The sequence below is a fragment of the Protopterus annectens genome, chromosome 3.part0 (genome assembly GCF_019279795.1).
Source record: "Protopterus annectens isolate FY-2018-M chromosome 3.part0, PAN1.0, whole genome shotgun sequence".
Lineage (NCBI taxonomy): Eukaryota > Metazoa > Chordata > Ceratodontiformes > Protopteridae > Protopterus > Protopterus annectens.
The window spans coordinates 1,594,518,741-1,594,534,773 of NC_056731.1; the positions used below are offsets into that span (position 1 = coordinate 1,594,518,741).

The following is a 16,033-nucleotide window of genomic DNA, read 5'->3' on the forward strand; positions in this document are numbered from 1 at the left end:
TGCAGACAACCATAGTCTAGTCTTTCTCGGCACCATTGTCCTCGGTGCAGTCAGATGAGACGGGCACTGAGTCTGCCTCGTCTGTGGACAGACCTGTTTCTCCCTCAGTCTCCATGAGGTCCACTAGAAGCCTTTCCGAACATGATGTGTTACGTCTTGTGGACCAGGGATGCTCGGCCAGAGGTATCCCACCCCTCAGGAACTATCCTTCCTTGGGAGGTGATCACCCATCTGCAAAGACCCCCTTCTTATTCTCCTCCGTCATTGCCTTTGAAGTTTATGGACATAGCACAGTCTTCCCCTTCTGCGGTTCCCTTTATGGATCACACTAAGGAACCGCAGTTGCCTTCATGGCAGGAAAGTTTTGCTGCGACCCAGGATGTCAGCTGTGACACGCATAGCTTGCTGCTCCAAAGCCATCCAGGGACTCCGGGTTGGCAGGCTGAGCCACTTAGGGGGGAGGGGTGTCCCCTGCCCTAGACATACACTCCTCTTTGGGTGGACCAGCCTTCCAACTGATGGAGAAGGCTTTCGCTGCTGCTGGTGATACCAGATTGTCTATACCTCCGCCCTCCTCTGGTACACTGGTTCCACAAGTCGCATCTAGCGGACTCCAGATGCAAGGGCAGCAGGACATATTCCCCTCAGGAATCCCCTTTTCCGCTGTCTTCTCCAGCTTCTCCCGCTGAGGAGGTCCACCGGAAAAGTTCGTATAAGAGGAAGCACATGGACTCCACAGAGGAGTCCCTCACCGAAGACACAGATTTCGATGAGGGGGAAGGATCCCCTCGGTCACCCTCTGAGGTATCCTTTGGCGATATCCTCAAAATCCTGAAACAGAGAGGTGACTGGCAGTCCTCTAATCTGACCTCCTGGGTTACTCCACCTGCTGATGAACTTGTCTGGCTCATCGTGCAGCATGCTTGGAAGGCTCCTGATACCGTTGAAGCTATTCCCAAGTGGCCAGATAAGATCTTGTCCCCTCCTGCTTCTGATCCCCATTGGTCCAAAGGTCTTCCTGTGGATGCTTTGGTGGCGGCGGCCACAACAAACAAGGATCTGGCAGAAGAAAGCCAGACTGTCCATCCGCCTAACAAAGAGTCCCGGGCCCTGGACAGGATAGGGAAGTGCACCTTTGCTTCAGCAACCTTTGCTATCAGGTCCCTAAATTATATGGCACATTTCACCAGGTTTCAAAGTGATCTGGTTTTGGAGTTCTCTGAAACCTTGGCTGGTGCCGTGTCTGATGAGGTCCGTGACAAAGTGGCCTCTCAGCTGGCCACCATTGAATCTATATCTAAGTCCTCTATGCGACTGATATCTCACGCATCAGAAGGAGCAGCTAGAGCAGCGGGTTCAGTTGCGGTCTTGAGACGACACGCCTGGATGCGCTTGTGCAACTTCACGGAACCCTTTAAGTCTTCTTTTTCTTAATGCCCCCATTGAGCCCTCCTTGTTGTTTGGGCCCAAAGTTTAAAGCACACTGGCCAGATGTGAACAGGACGGTAAGACCCTTTCTGCCGTAGGTGTCCGTTATTCTTCCCTTCAACGTGCTTTCTCCCAAAACCAAAAGAGTGGGAAGATATGGTTCAAGAAATCTCAGGGTCCCTTCCGTGACACACAGGCCGAGTTCTCCCCTAGAGGCAGAGGGGGAAACTCACAGGGAAGATGCTCCTTTCGGGGCAGAGGGGGACCGCGTAACCAGGGTTCCAGGGATTCTTTCCCTGGTCAATCCTACCAGCGCTTCTGAAGAGTGGCCCAACTCCTTTCCTCTGGAGGTGGTTGGGGGACGTTTCTCATTGTACCCTTCTGCCTGGCTAACCATCACCACCGATTCTTGGGTACAAAGGATAATAACCAGAGGTTATCATATCCCCTTCGATCTTTGTCCCGTCCCTTCAAAAAATCTTCCCAACGTTCCACCCAGTCAAAGGGAAGAAGCAGCACTAGAGATAGAAAAGCTGCTAAGAAAGAGTCATCCAAATAGTCCCTCCAGACCAGATAGGATCCGGATTCTACTCAAGACTATTTTTGGTGCCAAAGAAGACCGGGGACTGGAGACTAATTTTGGATCTCAGTATGTTGAACAAGTTTGTGAGAGTACAAAAATTCCGGATGGTCACAATACAGTCTATCCTCCCGCTTTTGGAAAAAGACGATTGGATGTGCTCGATAGATCTTCAAGATGCGTAATACCACATAAAGGTGGACAGCCCATCAAGAAGATTTCTGCGCTTCCATGCCGGAGCCAGTCACTACCAGTTCAGAGTACTGCCCTTCGGACTCTCTACAGCCCCCAAAGTGTTCACAAAGTGCATGGCAGTTGTCACAGCTCACTTGCGACTTCAAGGATTCCAGGTGTTTCCATACCTAGACGACTGGCTCATTTCCGCCCGCACCAGACTTCTACTGGAAAAAGCCCTGGCATACTTTCTCCTCGCTGCTCAAAGGCTAGGCATAACCATAAACTGGCAGAAATCCAGTCTCACCCCATCTCAGTCGACAGATTTCATAGGGGTTATCTTGGACACAAAAAACTGCAGAGCTGCTATTCCAGAGCACAGAATTCTAAGGATAAAGCAACAACTAATTCCAATCCTTTCAAAGGAAAAATCCACGGCTCACTCGGTTCTACAGCTGTTGGGTTCCATGGCAGCCTCCATCACCATTGTTCCCCTGGCCAGGTTTCACATGAGGCTTCTACAATGGCTACTGCTCACCCAATGGTATCCTTTTCAGCATCCTCTTTCAGCCATGATTCGAGTAGTCCACAGGTGCAAACAGGATTTAAATTGTTGGATGACACACAATCTCTCACAATGGTCTCGCCCCTTCTCCCCCCCAGCAACCCAAGGCCACAGTGACCAGGGACGCCTCCCTGATGGGGTGGGGCTATGTCAGGGACAGACAGTCCAAGGCACTTGGTCCCAACTGGAGGCCCATCTGCATATAAATGTTCTAGAGCTGAGGGCGGTGCTTCTTGCGTTGCAAGCATTCCATCCCCTGTTGCCGTCTGGGACAATTGCGATTCAGTCAGACAACATGGCGGTGGTCTGGTACATCAACAAGCAAGGTGGAACCAAATCTTACCCCCTTTGTCGAGAGGCCATGAGGATATGGCAATGGGCGATGGCTACCAACCATTTTCTTCTAGCAACACACATTCCCGGGAGTTCCAACGTGATAACAGACAAACTCAGCAGGTGCATTCTTCAACCTCACGAGTGGTCCCTGAATCCCTTGATAGCGGCGGAGATCTTCCACCGCTGGGGCCGTCTTTGCTGCGACCTCTTTGCATTCCCGACCAACTACAAATGCAGCAACTACTTTGCCCTAATCCCCCCTCCGGGACAGTCACCCAGGGATGCTCTCGTCCACGATTGGCCCTCTGGTCTTCTTTACGCATTTCCACTCTTTCCCCTCATTCCCCAGTTTCTGAAGAAAGCCTTGCGGTTAAAGAGCAAGGTGATCCTCATAGCACCATACTGGCCTCAACAGATTTGGTTCCCCTTCCTTTGGCTTCACCTACTAGATCGACCATGGATTCTCCATCCAACCCCGGAGTTGATCTCACATCCACAGAACCTGATTCATCCCAACCTGAACAGCCTGAAGCTAACGGCTTGGCTACTCCAATTCCTTTGATTGCCAGGCAGAATGATCTTTCTTTACCAGTGCATAATATTCTCATTGCTTCTCATAAGTCTTCCACTAGAATTACTTATCTGAGCAAGTGGAAAAGATTTACCTGTTGGCTGAAAGATAAACAAGTTAGACCCCTTTTCAGCACCAGTGTCGTTAATACTAGACTATCTGGCCAACCTGTTTCAACTGGGTCTATCGGCCTCTAACATTAGAGTTCATTTGGCTACAATTTCTAATTTTCATGAGGGTGTCCAAGATTCCTCTCTTATGTCCAATAAATTGTGCAAGACCTTCATAAAAGGTGTGAATCATCTGAAGCCACCTTTTGCAGAACCTATTCAACCATGGGATTTATCATTAGTTCTACAAGCTTTGACAATGCCACCTTTCGAACCAGCCTCTTCTTGCGACCTCAAGTATTTGTCATGGAAAACCTTGTTTTTGGTCACTATTACTTCTGCCAGACGTATTTCTGAACTACATAAGAGAGGAATCTTGGACACCCTCAAGAGTCCATACTTGATTTTTCATAGAGATAGACTGTCTCTGAGAACTAATCCGTAATTTATGCCTAAAGTGATCTCTGAAATGTCCATTAATCAAGCCATTGAATTGCCAGTTTTCTTTCCCAATCATTCAAACAGAGGAGAGTATTGCCTACATACCCTATATATACACAGGCAAATCCGTTTTTACTTAAACAGGACTAAACCCTTTCGTAAATCTGACCAGTTCTTTTTGTTCTTTTCTGGACCTAGATTAGGATCTGCTGTTGCTAAGTTCACATTGGCTAGATTGTTGAAGGACTGTGTGACCTTTATTTGCACACAACGTAATATATCGTTGCCTACAACAATGAAAGCTCATTCAGCAAGGTCGGTGGCAACTTCTGCTGCCTTCCATGCCAGAGCTTCTTTACATGACATCTGTGCAGCTGCAACTTGGGCTACACCTCATACCTTCATCAATCATTACAAATTGGATTTGGCCTCCAGGGGAAGAGCATCTTTCGGTTCTATGGTGCTTAGGAATGTCCTTCCATGAGAGCCTCCCAGGAATAGAGGTAGCTGGGGACTCTGTCCCATGCGTAAGGAATGAATGAGGATTAACAGTATCAGATAAAGAAGTTATGTCTTACCATAACGTTCCATCTGTATTGTTTACCCTCGTTCAGTCATTACTACCCTCCCTCCTTCCCCCTCCTGTGGTTTCTAGCGGATCTCACCATCCGGTTCTCTTAGGTTATTTGACCAGAGGTAGCCTCTACCTTCTTTAACTTGCAAAACTCAATCTGAGGTAACAGGGAGAGGGGGATTGTGGGTAAGAGTTTAGCTCGAGAGCTTGAAGTTGACGCAAGCTTGGAAAATGGCCAGCTCTGTACCGATACCCATGCGTAATGACTGAATGAGGATTAACAATACAGATGGAACGTTATGGTACGACATAACTTCTTTTTATTCAATCTTTCTTCATTATGAAGGTTCTGGGCCTATGAATCAGCATTTTTGTAACGGGGGTGAGAGTGGGTGCATTTTAAACAGGAACGGCTTAGGTGTACTCTATAGAAGTACCTAAGTGGAGACCTTAACATATTGTTGATGGTGTTTGTAATGTTTCATCAGAGCCGCTGAGATGGATATGTCTATCTTGCTTTATCTGCCATACAGTTTTTTGCTGAATATGTTCCTAAATCATTTGTCACAGATCGTTTTCATTCTGTATGGTTTGCAGTACCTGGAATATGCGTTGCACGCTTAGCTTGTTGATAACTAATTAAAGAAGTTTTCCAATCCGTACTCACTGTGCATTATTCACTTTTTCTTTGAATAGTGTTTGCTAGGTATGTATGTCTAGTTTGAACAAGCCATAGTTCCTGTTTGGTTTCAGTGTTAATTTTTTTTTACCATAGGTTAATGGGCGTGTTGAAATGCCTGAAGATGATTTGATTTCTTTTATTCAGACGGAACCATTGAAACAGCCACTGGAGAGTGAAAAGAAGACTGAAAAGGTTTGTCATCCACAGGTTTCATAACTGCAGCACCATTTATTTAATTGGCAAAGCTACCTACAGCGTTGCATATAATTCAAGAGATGTTTTGCTTCTACTGTGATTTGTTGTGTTACAGTCGAACAAGGTTATTACTGGATGAAAACACTTACTCACAACATGGGGGGGGGGTTAAGTCACCTCCCCAAGCTTTATATACCTACTCTATGGTCACCCACACATGAAGGAAGACATCTTCCAAGGGAAAGGAATCAAGAGTAGTTGCACACTTAGAAACTGCACTGGCAGTGATTTTCTGTTTTAAAATGGTCAATGGGAAGTTCAACCTCACTCAACTGATCTTGACCATTTGGCACCTCTTGGCCATTCTAAGCTTGAGGAGGTGTAGGGAAGCCATGTATTGTATTTGGCTTTCACTCTGTCCAAAACTGTATCCTCCCTTCTGAAACCTGTTCTACAAATCCCGTTTCAGGTGCTTCTGTTTCCTTTCCTCCTCTTCTTCACTGGAAAATATCTTCCGTTGTAGTTTTGTTGTTGTTTTTAAGTGTTTAAATGTTTGTGTCATTTTCCCCCTTTGTCATATCCCAAAAATTACATACTTGGGCTGCATATCTTTTTTGTTTGTAGGGTTAGTTGTTTATATTTTATCTGTCAGCATCATTGCCCGCTGCATTGGCATCCAAAGTCCAACACACAGTTTAGGGTGTAATCACTGGATCTTTGCACATTAGGACAGTTTGCCTGATCACTTAAATTCTTCTGTAAATGTCTTCCCTGTTTCTAGAGAAGATGGTCATCTTTGGGCAGGCAGTGGTCTTGTCTGTCATAATTTTTGTTTTTATGCATTTATGAACTTGTCTCTTTGAGAACTTTCAAAGTTGAGCCAATGAGTGCGGCGGCCTTTTTTTTTTTTTTTTTGCTCAGCATTCAACAAAAGTAACAGCAACTACACTTTCGAGAGCCAAGGACCTTATCCCATCAGATGGCTAAGTTCAGCATCAAAAGCCCCATAGAGCTTGTTGTCTACCGCAGTCAGCAATTCTTTGTGCACGTGGTTCTCAAATCTCCCCTAATAGTCCCTTTAGAATAATGACCATATGCTTGCTAACAGAAAAGACCAGATTTACACATTTGTTCTTTGTGTATAGTGATGGAAGACACTTTCTTGATTTGTTTTCCTTATATTATGTGATGTGTGCAATTATCTTCATTATTGATTCAGCAGGAGGCTTCACTGCCATCTCCACTGAGAGCTCGAAGCCTTTGAAGTTGCTGCATCACCTTGCATGACTGACAAAAGAAAAGCAAGGAAAGGTAAATAAAGTATGTTTGGGAATTCTCACAAACATGGATTTGGTGGCAAATGTGTCTGTAAGTTGGAGTGTTATAACTTGTCAGGAACAAAATGCACCTAAATCTCGATCAGCTGATTGCAATTGGTAATGTGGTGTTGCACTTAACCTTGTGTGGTGCTGTCTTTCAGAGATTATAGACTGAACTACAGTCAGGCATTATCAGCTTATGGCACTGGACACACAAACAAACACACACATCTTAGCCTTTAAACCATACACTGAATTGAGTATGCATAGAACCTTGTACCATTAAAAACAGTGATACTGATTGCCATGCCTGCTTACCCTGCTACTTGTCTAGCTGTAGTCAAAAACATGTGACTCCCAAAGTTAGAGTACAATCCACCATAACCACCTTGTGTTCCACCTATACTATGCACATTCTTTAAACTGCAGTAAGTAAAATTAGTTGGTTTGCTTTCCTTTCTAGTTCTTCCCTCCATCCCTCTTAAGTTGCTAAAAGGCTGGATGCCAGTAACCAGTGGAGTCGCTTTCATTGTAAGCATCTTTATGTTTAAAATTCTCAAATTGCAATACTATCTTCATTATGTTCAAAACTGTCAATTAAGGCATCTCTTCTCTGAGAAATTCTTATACTGATACTGCATCACTCTGCTTTCTAACAACAGTAAGAGAAAAGTCTTTTCTAAGATCCATGTTTCTACCTAAAATTATTTATCCAAGTACATGCACAAGTTGTAGATATTAAATTAGTTCCAAGACAAATTAAAAGAACATATTTTCAGGTTAAATAAATGCATATGTTTTACAGAACAGCGGATTATTGTACTGACTACCCTATTATATGCCGTCAAGTTTTTCTGAAAAACTGTGTCTGTTGTGTCAAAAGGATACTGTTTGCATACATTTACAGTTTTTCTAATGAATAATTTCTTGCAAAATATGCTAAACTTGTTTAGCTACCAACATTGCGAACTGCCTCCCCAAATGTGTTTAATTTTGTACATGGACTATTGGTTCTCTTACTGTGTACTGTTGTATTGCATCTTATTGCCATTTTATATATTGTATTGTTTTTCTTTACTGGTGAGCTGTATATTCATGTAATTTTCTCTATTATGCTTTTATGATATTGTCATTTTGATTACACGAGCATGGTCTGTGGCTGAAAAGTGTTAATTTGACCACCTGCCTACCCACTTAAATCACAAATTAATTACTTGGAGGTGTTTTGATGACTGTTGTATAAACTTCTTTGCATCCCTGCTCCCACCAGTTAGCAGGGACTCTTGTTACATGCAACTTTGCTATATGTGCAAAGAATGTATATAACATTGTATATTTGCAAAATGGTATTAACAGCTTGACACTCTGTAGCATCTCTTCTGATGTTCATCGTGTTTCACTGTTGCAGTCATTACTCTTGGGTTGTCCTGCTGGCAGGCTGCCCTCGGTCGGCCAGAATTCCAAAGTCTAGGTCCGGCGTCGGTTGCTGCCGCCTCTTCCCTGACGTCAGTGCGCCAGGGGTATAAAAGATGCAGCTGACGTCATTTTCTTCAGTCTTTCTTGCCGCACGGTGCCCGAAGCAAAAGCAGTTCGCAAGTGCCGGTCAGCCGACTCCTGAGATTTTCAAATCCGAATTTCAGATCCGAAGTCTTCATTAAAGCTAAGTACCCTGTTGGGGAAACTTTTTTCTTGCTCCAGACCGATGTCAGCAAAAGTTAACAATTGTATTTCTTGTGAGAAGCAAATACCTCATAAGGATTTTCACTTTTACTGTATTCCTTGCCTAGGCCCTGATCACAGCGTTGCTAGTTGTCGGTTTTGTGCTAGCTTTAACCAACGCACTATCAAGCGTCGGTTTGATTTTGCATTTCATTACTTTGGCCGTAGATTTAATTATATAATGCCATCTGATCAGCCGACAACAGCAGTTTACAAAAAATGCAAGGACAAGGAAAAGGATAGGCATCCGAGGTCCAAAACCGACGAAGCCTCTTTTAGGCCAGTCGCCGGTTTTCAGTGAGGCGCTTTCGCAGCCCCTGGCGCCCACTACCTCAGAGCCACAGGCCGCTTCCGACTCCCACGGGGAGCAGACTGGGCCTCTGGATACTCAAGGTATTGGACACTCTGAAATCATTCCCTCAATTGGGTCCGGAGCCGCTGAGCAGGCATCGGCTTCTGAGGGTGTCTTCAGACCTACACAACTATATATTAAGCCATCTTCAGCTTCAAAGACAAAGACTAAAGCAGCATTAAAGACAAAGAAACAAGTACAGCATTCTCCTACTCAGACTACCATGCCTAAAAAACAGATGCTCAAAATGGCCGAAGACCTAATTACTTTGATCAGGGGTTCCCATCCCCCTCCTGATAAGAGGCCTAGGCAAGAAACATAGAGTATGATTCTTCTGATCAGGTTTCTATTTCCTCTGATTCCTCTTCTGAACAGGATTACTCCATGCTTCCCTATGAGGATTCTGATGTTGAAGAATCCATTCCTTCAGCCTCTCCTCCTGAGGATTATTCTTTTGGGGAAACCCTGCATACCATGAGGGAACATTTCCACTGGGAGAGCCAAGATTATTCTAAATCTAAGAAAAGGCTCAGAGACTTTCTGCTACTTCCTCAGCCACAGACCCCTTGCTATTCCACCTTTTCTAGACATTGTAGATGATGTATTTTCAGAGTTCGGCCTGTTCCCAGACTCTCTACCCCCTGCATCTGCTAAGCCAGACAGATACTACAGGGTCCTGGATTCTCATAAATTCCTGTATAAAAACCCCGCTGCTGACCCAGAAACTATATCTCAGGGTCCCAAGGGAGTTAAAGCTTCCACTGCAAAAAACCCTGTCCCCTCTGATAGGGATTCCAGGGCTCTAGACAGATGGGGGAAACAAGTCTACATTTCTGCTACCCTGGCTGTAAGGTCCTTAAATTGTCAGTTTCATATGCTTAAATATCAGCAATACTTAATGTCACTGCTTAAACAGAAAATGTTGACAAATACTGAATGTTCAGAGAACAAGGAATTGCAGGATTTATTGCATGCAGTTGAACAAGTGGGAAAGCATACTTTGCAATGTGGTTATGATTCACTGGAGGCCTCTTGCAGGGCCGCTATTACAGGTTCTGTTATCAGAAGGCATGCTTGGTTAAAGGAACAAAATCTGCCTGATCATGTTAAAGCAAAACTATTAGATGCACCATTACAGCATGATACTTTGTTTGGTACTAAAGCAGAAGAGGTGTTGAAAAAAATGGAGGATAAAGCAAAATCCATGCAGACAGTCCAGGATTTCTTACAGGTACAGCCACCCAGATTTAGCAGAAACTGGCCTTCTAAAAATTGGTCATTTCCAGTGTCTGTCAGGCCACAGAGAGGCAGATACAGGCGCCCCAGAGGCAGAGCTCAGCCCCAAGGCACATACAGGCCTAAACAATGGGGTGCTCCTACCTCCAAAAGCGGAGAAGACAAATCACAACCTTACAGGAAACAGTCCCAATGTCTTTCCTCTACCAGATCCAAGCACTTTTCTTTTGGCAGCCCCCTTAGGGGGAAAACTAGCACTTTTTTTCATCAAATTGGCAAAGGACTACCCAAGACAAATGGGTCCTTAACATAGCGTCCCAAGGCTACAGGTTCCATTTCCACACTCTACCAAGGTCAAAAGGTATGCCAGACCTGCCACACAATCAATGGTGGACATGAGGGCCATTCAGCAAGTACCACAACAAGAGCAGGGGCAAGGATTTTACTCCAGACTTTTCCTAGTACCCAGAAAGGACAAAACCTGGAGACCAATGCTGGACCTGTCTATACTAAATACATTTCTGGAAGTTCCAAAATTCAAGATGTTGACTCTACAGCAGCTACTGCCCATGCTGAGCAGGAAGGTTTGGCTCGTAACTTTGGACCTAAAAGAGGCATACCTGCATGTCCCAATCAGACAATCTTGCAGAAGATACCTCAGATTCATAGCTGGCTCAATGCATTACCAATTCTCTGCACTGCCCTTTGGCTTATCTACTGCGCCCAGGGTCTTCACAAAATGCCTGGCACCAGTAATAGCGTTTTGCAGACAAAAAGGAATTCAAATATATCCCTACTTGGACGACTGCCTAATTCAAGCAGAGAACAAAGACATTCTTCTAAAGCATCTGGCGTTTGTAAAAAGATTACTAATTGGCCTAGGGTACACAGTAAATGAAAAGAAATCAAAACTAGTGCCCTCTCAAGAGATAATATTCCTGGGTGCAAGCCTAAATACAACTGCCCAGATGGCTTATCTCACGCCAGACAAACAAAAGCATCTGACTACTTACTTCAAGAAATTGGCAACACAAACCCACTTATCTGCAAGGAAAATCCTGCAGGCCTTGGGTTTCATGACATCTTGCATTCTATTAATTCCATATGCCAGACTGCATATAAGGAAATTACAATGGTACCTAAAAAGTGTTTGGACTCAGCATTGCCACAGCCTGGAGACAGTAATTGCACTCATTCCCTGCCTACAACAGGAGTTTCGATGGTGGGCAGAAGCCTGTCACCACAACAAGGGTCTGCCATTCAGTTTACCCACAGCCAGACAGACACTGACAACGGATGCATCAGATTATGCCTGGGGAGCCCATATGGCAGGAAAATGTATTCAGGGCACATGGCCTGCAAACCAGATGCATCTTCACGTCCATCAAAAAGAGATGCTAGCTGTTCAAAATGCCCTGACAGCTTTCAAGGACCTGCTTCATCCAGGAAAGTTACTGATAAAGACAGACAACACTACGGTCATTTGGTACATAAATAAGCAGGGAGGTACACATTCCTACCCCCTATGCAGACAAGCAATGACCTTATGGGACACAGCATTGGCTTTTCAAATTCACCTGCAAGCACAATTCCTGCCAGGAAAAACAAATACTCTGGCAGACGAAGTAAGCAGAAACCTCATGGATCCCCACGAATGGAAACTGGATCCACAAGTCTTCAGCATGTTAATAAGGAAATGGGGATGCTCAGACATAGATCTATTTGCCTCCCCTTCACAACTGCCAGTTGCAGAGATTTTGCACAAGGATTTATCACAATCAAGCATGGAATGTGGACTCCCTATCCTTCAGCTGGAAAAATCTAGTGGTATATGCTTTTCCCCCACTGCCTCTCCTTCCCAGGGTACTCCTAAAGGTCAGACAAGAGAAGCCAAAAATGATACTGATTGCACCAGACTGGCCACGCCAGCACTGGTACCCAATCCTAAAGAGCTTGTCTCAAGGTCCAGCATGGATATTGCCTCAAACTTCTCACTTGCTAACCCAACAAAACAGATCCTGCACAGCCAACTCAGGACCTTAAATCTGGCAGCATGGCGGATAATGTAACCATTCATAACACTCCTCTTTCAAAATTTGTTATGGATGTTATCTTGGAGGCCAGGAGGGCCAGCACTAGAAAATCTTATGCAGAAAAATGGAAGAGATTCTGTGCTTGGAACCAGGAACAGGGCATTGACACGTGTGTACCAAATATCCCTCAGATTTTACAATACCTAACTGAGATGCTGAACAAAGGCCTTTCCTTCTCATCGGTTAAGATTCATGCCTCTGCCATTTCAGCCCATTACAACACGGAACCCCCTATTTTTTCTCATCCTTTAATAAGGCAGTACCTCAGAGGGGCCAAAAACATTAGGCGTCCAAGGAGAGCACCAATTCCGGCCTGGGACCTCAATTATGTTCTGGAAAAACTCACACTGCCTCCTTTCGAGCCAGCATCAACAGCAGATATAAAATTCTTATCCTGGAAAACAGCTCTGCTCCTAGCAATAACCTCTGCAAGGCGGGTCTCGCAGTTACAAGCACTCGTGGCTGTGGAACCTTTCATCATTTTTCAACCAGACAGAGTTTCCTTGAGGACAAACCTACATTTATGCCTAAGGTGGTGTCCAGTGTGGCCCTTAACCAAACCATTCACTTGCCAGCCTTTTATCCTAATCCACAGAACAAGGGTGGGAAAATTCTGCATTCTTTGGACATACACAGGCAGTTACGCTTCTACTTGGACAGAACTAAAGCTTTCAGAAAGACTGAGCAACTTTTAGTGTCTTATGCTGCAGGACCACAAGGAAAGCATATCTCAAAACAGACTATTTCAAAATGGATAGGCCATTGCATCCGTTTCTGCTATTTTCAACATGGCAAATCAGTGCCCAAGGGCATTAGGCCTCATTCCACCAGAACAGCAGCCACTTCAGCAGCCTTCCTCAGAGGAGTACCAACCAAAGATATCTTACAGGCTGCAACTTGGAGTTCAGTGCACACCTTCACAAAGCACTACCACTTGCCTCTTTACTCTAAGTCCAGAGCAGGCTTTGCCACTGCAGTCCTGCAGGGCCTCATAGCCTCTCCTAATCCTATTTAGCCCAGCCACCCTACCTCAGCTTTGGGATTCAACCCAAGAGTAATGACTGCAACAGTGAAACACGATGAACATAGTACAGTTGTGTACCTACCATAAATGTAGATGTTCGAGTGTATTCACTGTTGCAGTCCAGGTTACCCACCATCCCCCTTTTCTTTGCTGGGACTTATCTGCACTTCTCTATCCTATACAACGTTTTTGGTGTATTTGCTTGTAGGTGAAGGAAATGTTATTTTTGTGCATGCATTTTTATTGGCTTATTTTTCAGCCTACCAATTTGGGGGCACCTGACATCTGGGGCAAGAAAAACTGAAGAAAATGGTGTCGGCTGCATCTTTTATACCCCTGGTGCACTGACGTCAGGGAAGAGGCGACAGCAACCGACGCCGGACCTAGACTTTGGAATTCTGGCCGACCGAGGGCAGCCTGCCAGCATGACAACCCAAGAGTAATGACTGAAACAGTGAATACACTCGAACATCTACATTTATGGTAGGTACACAACTGTACTTTATTTGTCCACACTTGTTTCCGTTTTGGCTTTCTGTTATTACTGTCCTGATTATTGTGGATAGGTAGCAGGTCAGACTTCTTGTGCTTCACTAACATTTTTCTAAGGCTGCATAGCTTGTGTCGTCCTTTTCCATGAAATTTAGTGTAGCCTGGAAGGAAGAAGGAAACAGGTTAGTCTTCTGAAATAATTAATGCAAAGTTAGGTCTTCTCTAGTTGTCTTCTGGGATACCTTTGAGTCTGGGAATTAAAATTACTCCTGTACCATTCTGCAAAAGAGCAGAATTTTGGAGAATCTTCATGTGTACACAGATTTTTCTTCAGTTTCATCTTCCATCGGGAACATTTGAGAGTTTATTTACAAGACTGAGGATGTAAGTGAATTCTTTGCATATCGAGGTTAGGCGTGGGGATCATGGATCTTTGCCTGGCTAATGCCTGCATCCCTTGGCGGATGTATGCAGCATGAGTGTAGAATTTTTCTGCCTGTTTGACATCCAATCCTTCCGAGCTACACGCTCTAGGGACCTAAACCTGGTCAGCACAATAAACAGAACATGCCGGAGGGATAGATTCCTGTCCCAGAGACTTCCCATACTCTGGAATAACTGCCTATCTATATCAAACAAAGCTCCTCATTAGCACTCTTCAGGAAAAATCTTGATTGGATGGAAAATAGGAAATTCATCCCGGGGATGGCTCTGCTCGACAGTGGCACAGGAAAATAATTTTCTTGGGTGGCAAAAGCCAGGGTACCTTTTTGGCTGGGCTTGTTATAGGCCCCAGGGCCAATAACCTAGTACCTACCTATGAACCTTGCTCTGACTGTTCTCAAGTACTTTTTCCACAAGCAGCAGCTTTTTCAACACTCCCCCAGCCTTTCATATGCATACTTCCCATTTACCAGACATTTTGGGGTGGGAGGAGGTTACCTGATGTCTGGATGTTTTATTTTTCATTTCTCCATTTGGGTAGGGAGTATGTCAACTCATTACCTTCACAGTTGTGCAGAATCTTAGATTAATGGATGAGGGAGGTTTTGAAGTTTGATTACAAAGTAGCGTTCCTTTAGACTCTTCTCAGCCAGTTCCCATGTGTCCAGGACTTTAACTAAGGTGAATCCTGCATCTTAAGGAATATACTAAGGAGGGTGTAGCTCCACTTCATTCCGTGTTCTGTATCATGAGGATTCTTCTCCTTGTTCTTGGCTTTAAAGAGTCAGTGGGACTCGTACCTTTCAACTGTAGAGATTTTTGCAGAATGTCCAGATTTTTCCTCATATTTTTGGTCTTGTAATTTTATGGATTTTTGTGGCAAATCAGTGAGGATTGAATTCACTAAATAATGACAATAATTTGAGTTTCAGACTTTATATTCTTCAGAAAATGCATGGTAACACAAGACCTTTTATTCTATCAACTTTCTAAGTTTATAAGAGCAGTATTTAAATGTATCCCTATTTTTGAGGCTTTGTCCCCCCCATTATTTGTGGGTTTGTCAAGATTTTTTGTGCTAAGAGTTTGATAGCTATAATGGGACTTGGAGGCCTGTTCTTAAGTATCAGAAGTGAAGGAGTTTGAAGTGTGCTGTCCTTTACATTCTCTTTTCTTTCTGTCCTGTCCTGTTTCATAGAGCCTGGGTTGAAGGTCTGTATGTAAAATATATTTACTAGTATTTTTCTATTTTATGCCGTTTTAGTGGACTTAAAAGATTCATAGTGGGGTAACAGCATTTTAATTTGCAGTATTACTTGCTTGCTCAGTAGTTTTCCCACTGAGTGTTTTTTTTAGAGTGTGTAACACAACCATGGAGGTCCCATGCACATTTGCCCTTACCTGATCAACTGTATCATTCAGACTCAGTTTCTGTAACAGTTAGTGGTTAGTCTCAGGGAGGTCATTCTATTTCTGGGCTAATTAGAATTGATAGTAAAAAGTAGTCTTGTTCAGGCCGCGGTAGTGCAGTGGTTAGTATTATCGCCTCACAGTAAGAGCATGTTCATCATGCATACAGCTGCAGTCATAACAGATGGGTTATCCTGCCGTCAGGCGGGTCCTCGGTCGGCCGAATTCCAAAGTCTTGGTCCGGCGTCGGTTGTCGTCGCTTCTTCCCTGACGTCAGTGCGGCAGGGG

The 16,033-nt window shown here is 44.3% G+C and overlaps 1 protein-coding gene across 1 annotated transcript in view; it reads left to right on the top strand.

Annotated features, from left to right (window-relative positions):
- Positions 1-16,033, top strand: part of MTDH (metadherin) — a 1,697,336-nt gene that overhangs the window by 329,476 nt on the left and 1,351,827 nt on the right. The window contains exon 2 of the mRNA XM_044065932.1: positions 5,555-5,653. Within this exon, the coding sequence (XP_043921867.1) occupies positions 5,555-5,653 (99 nt within the window). The remainder of the gene's footprint in view (positions 1-5,554; positions 5,654-16,033) is intronic.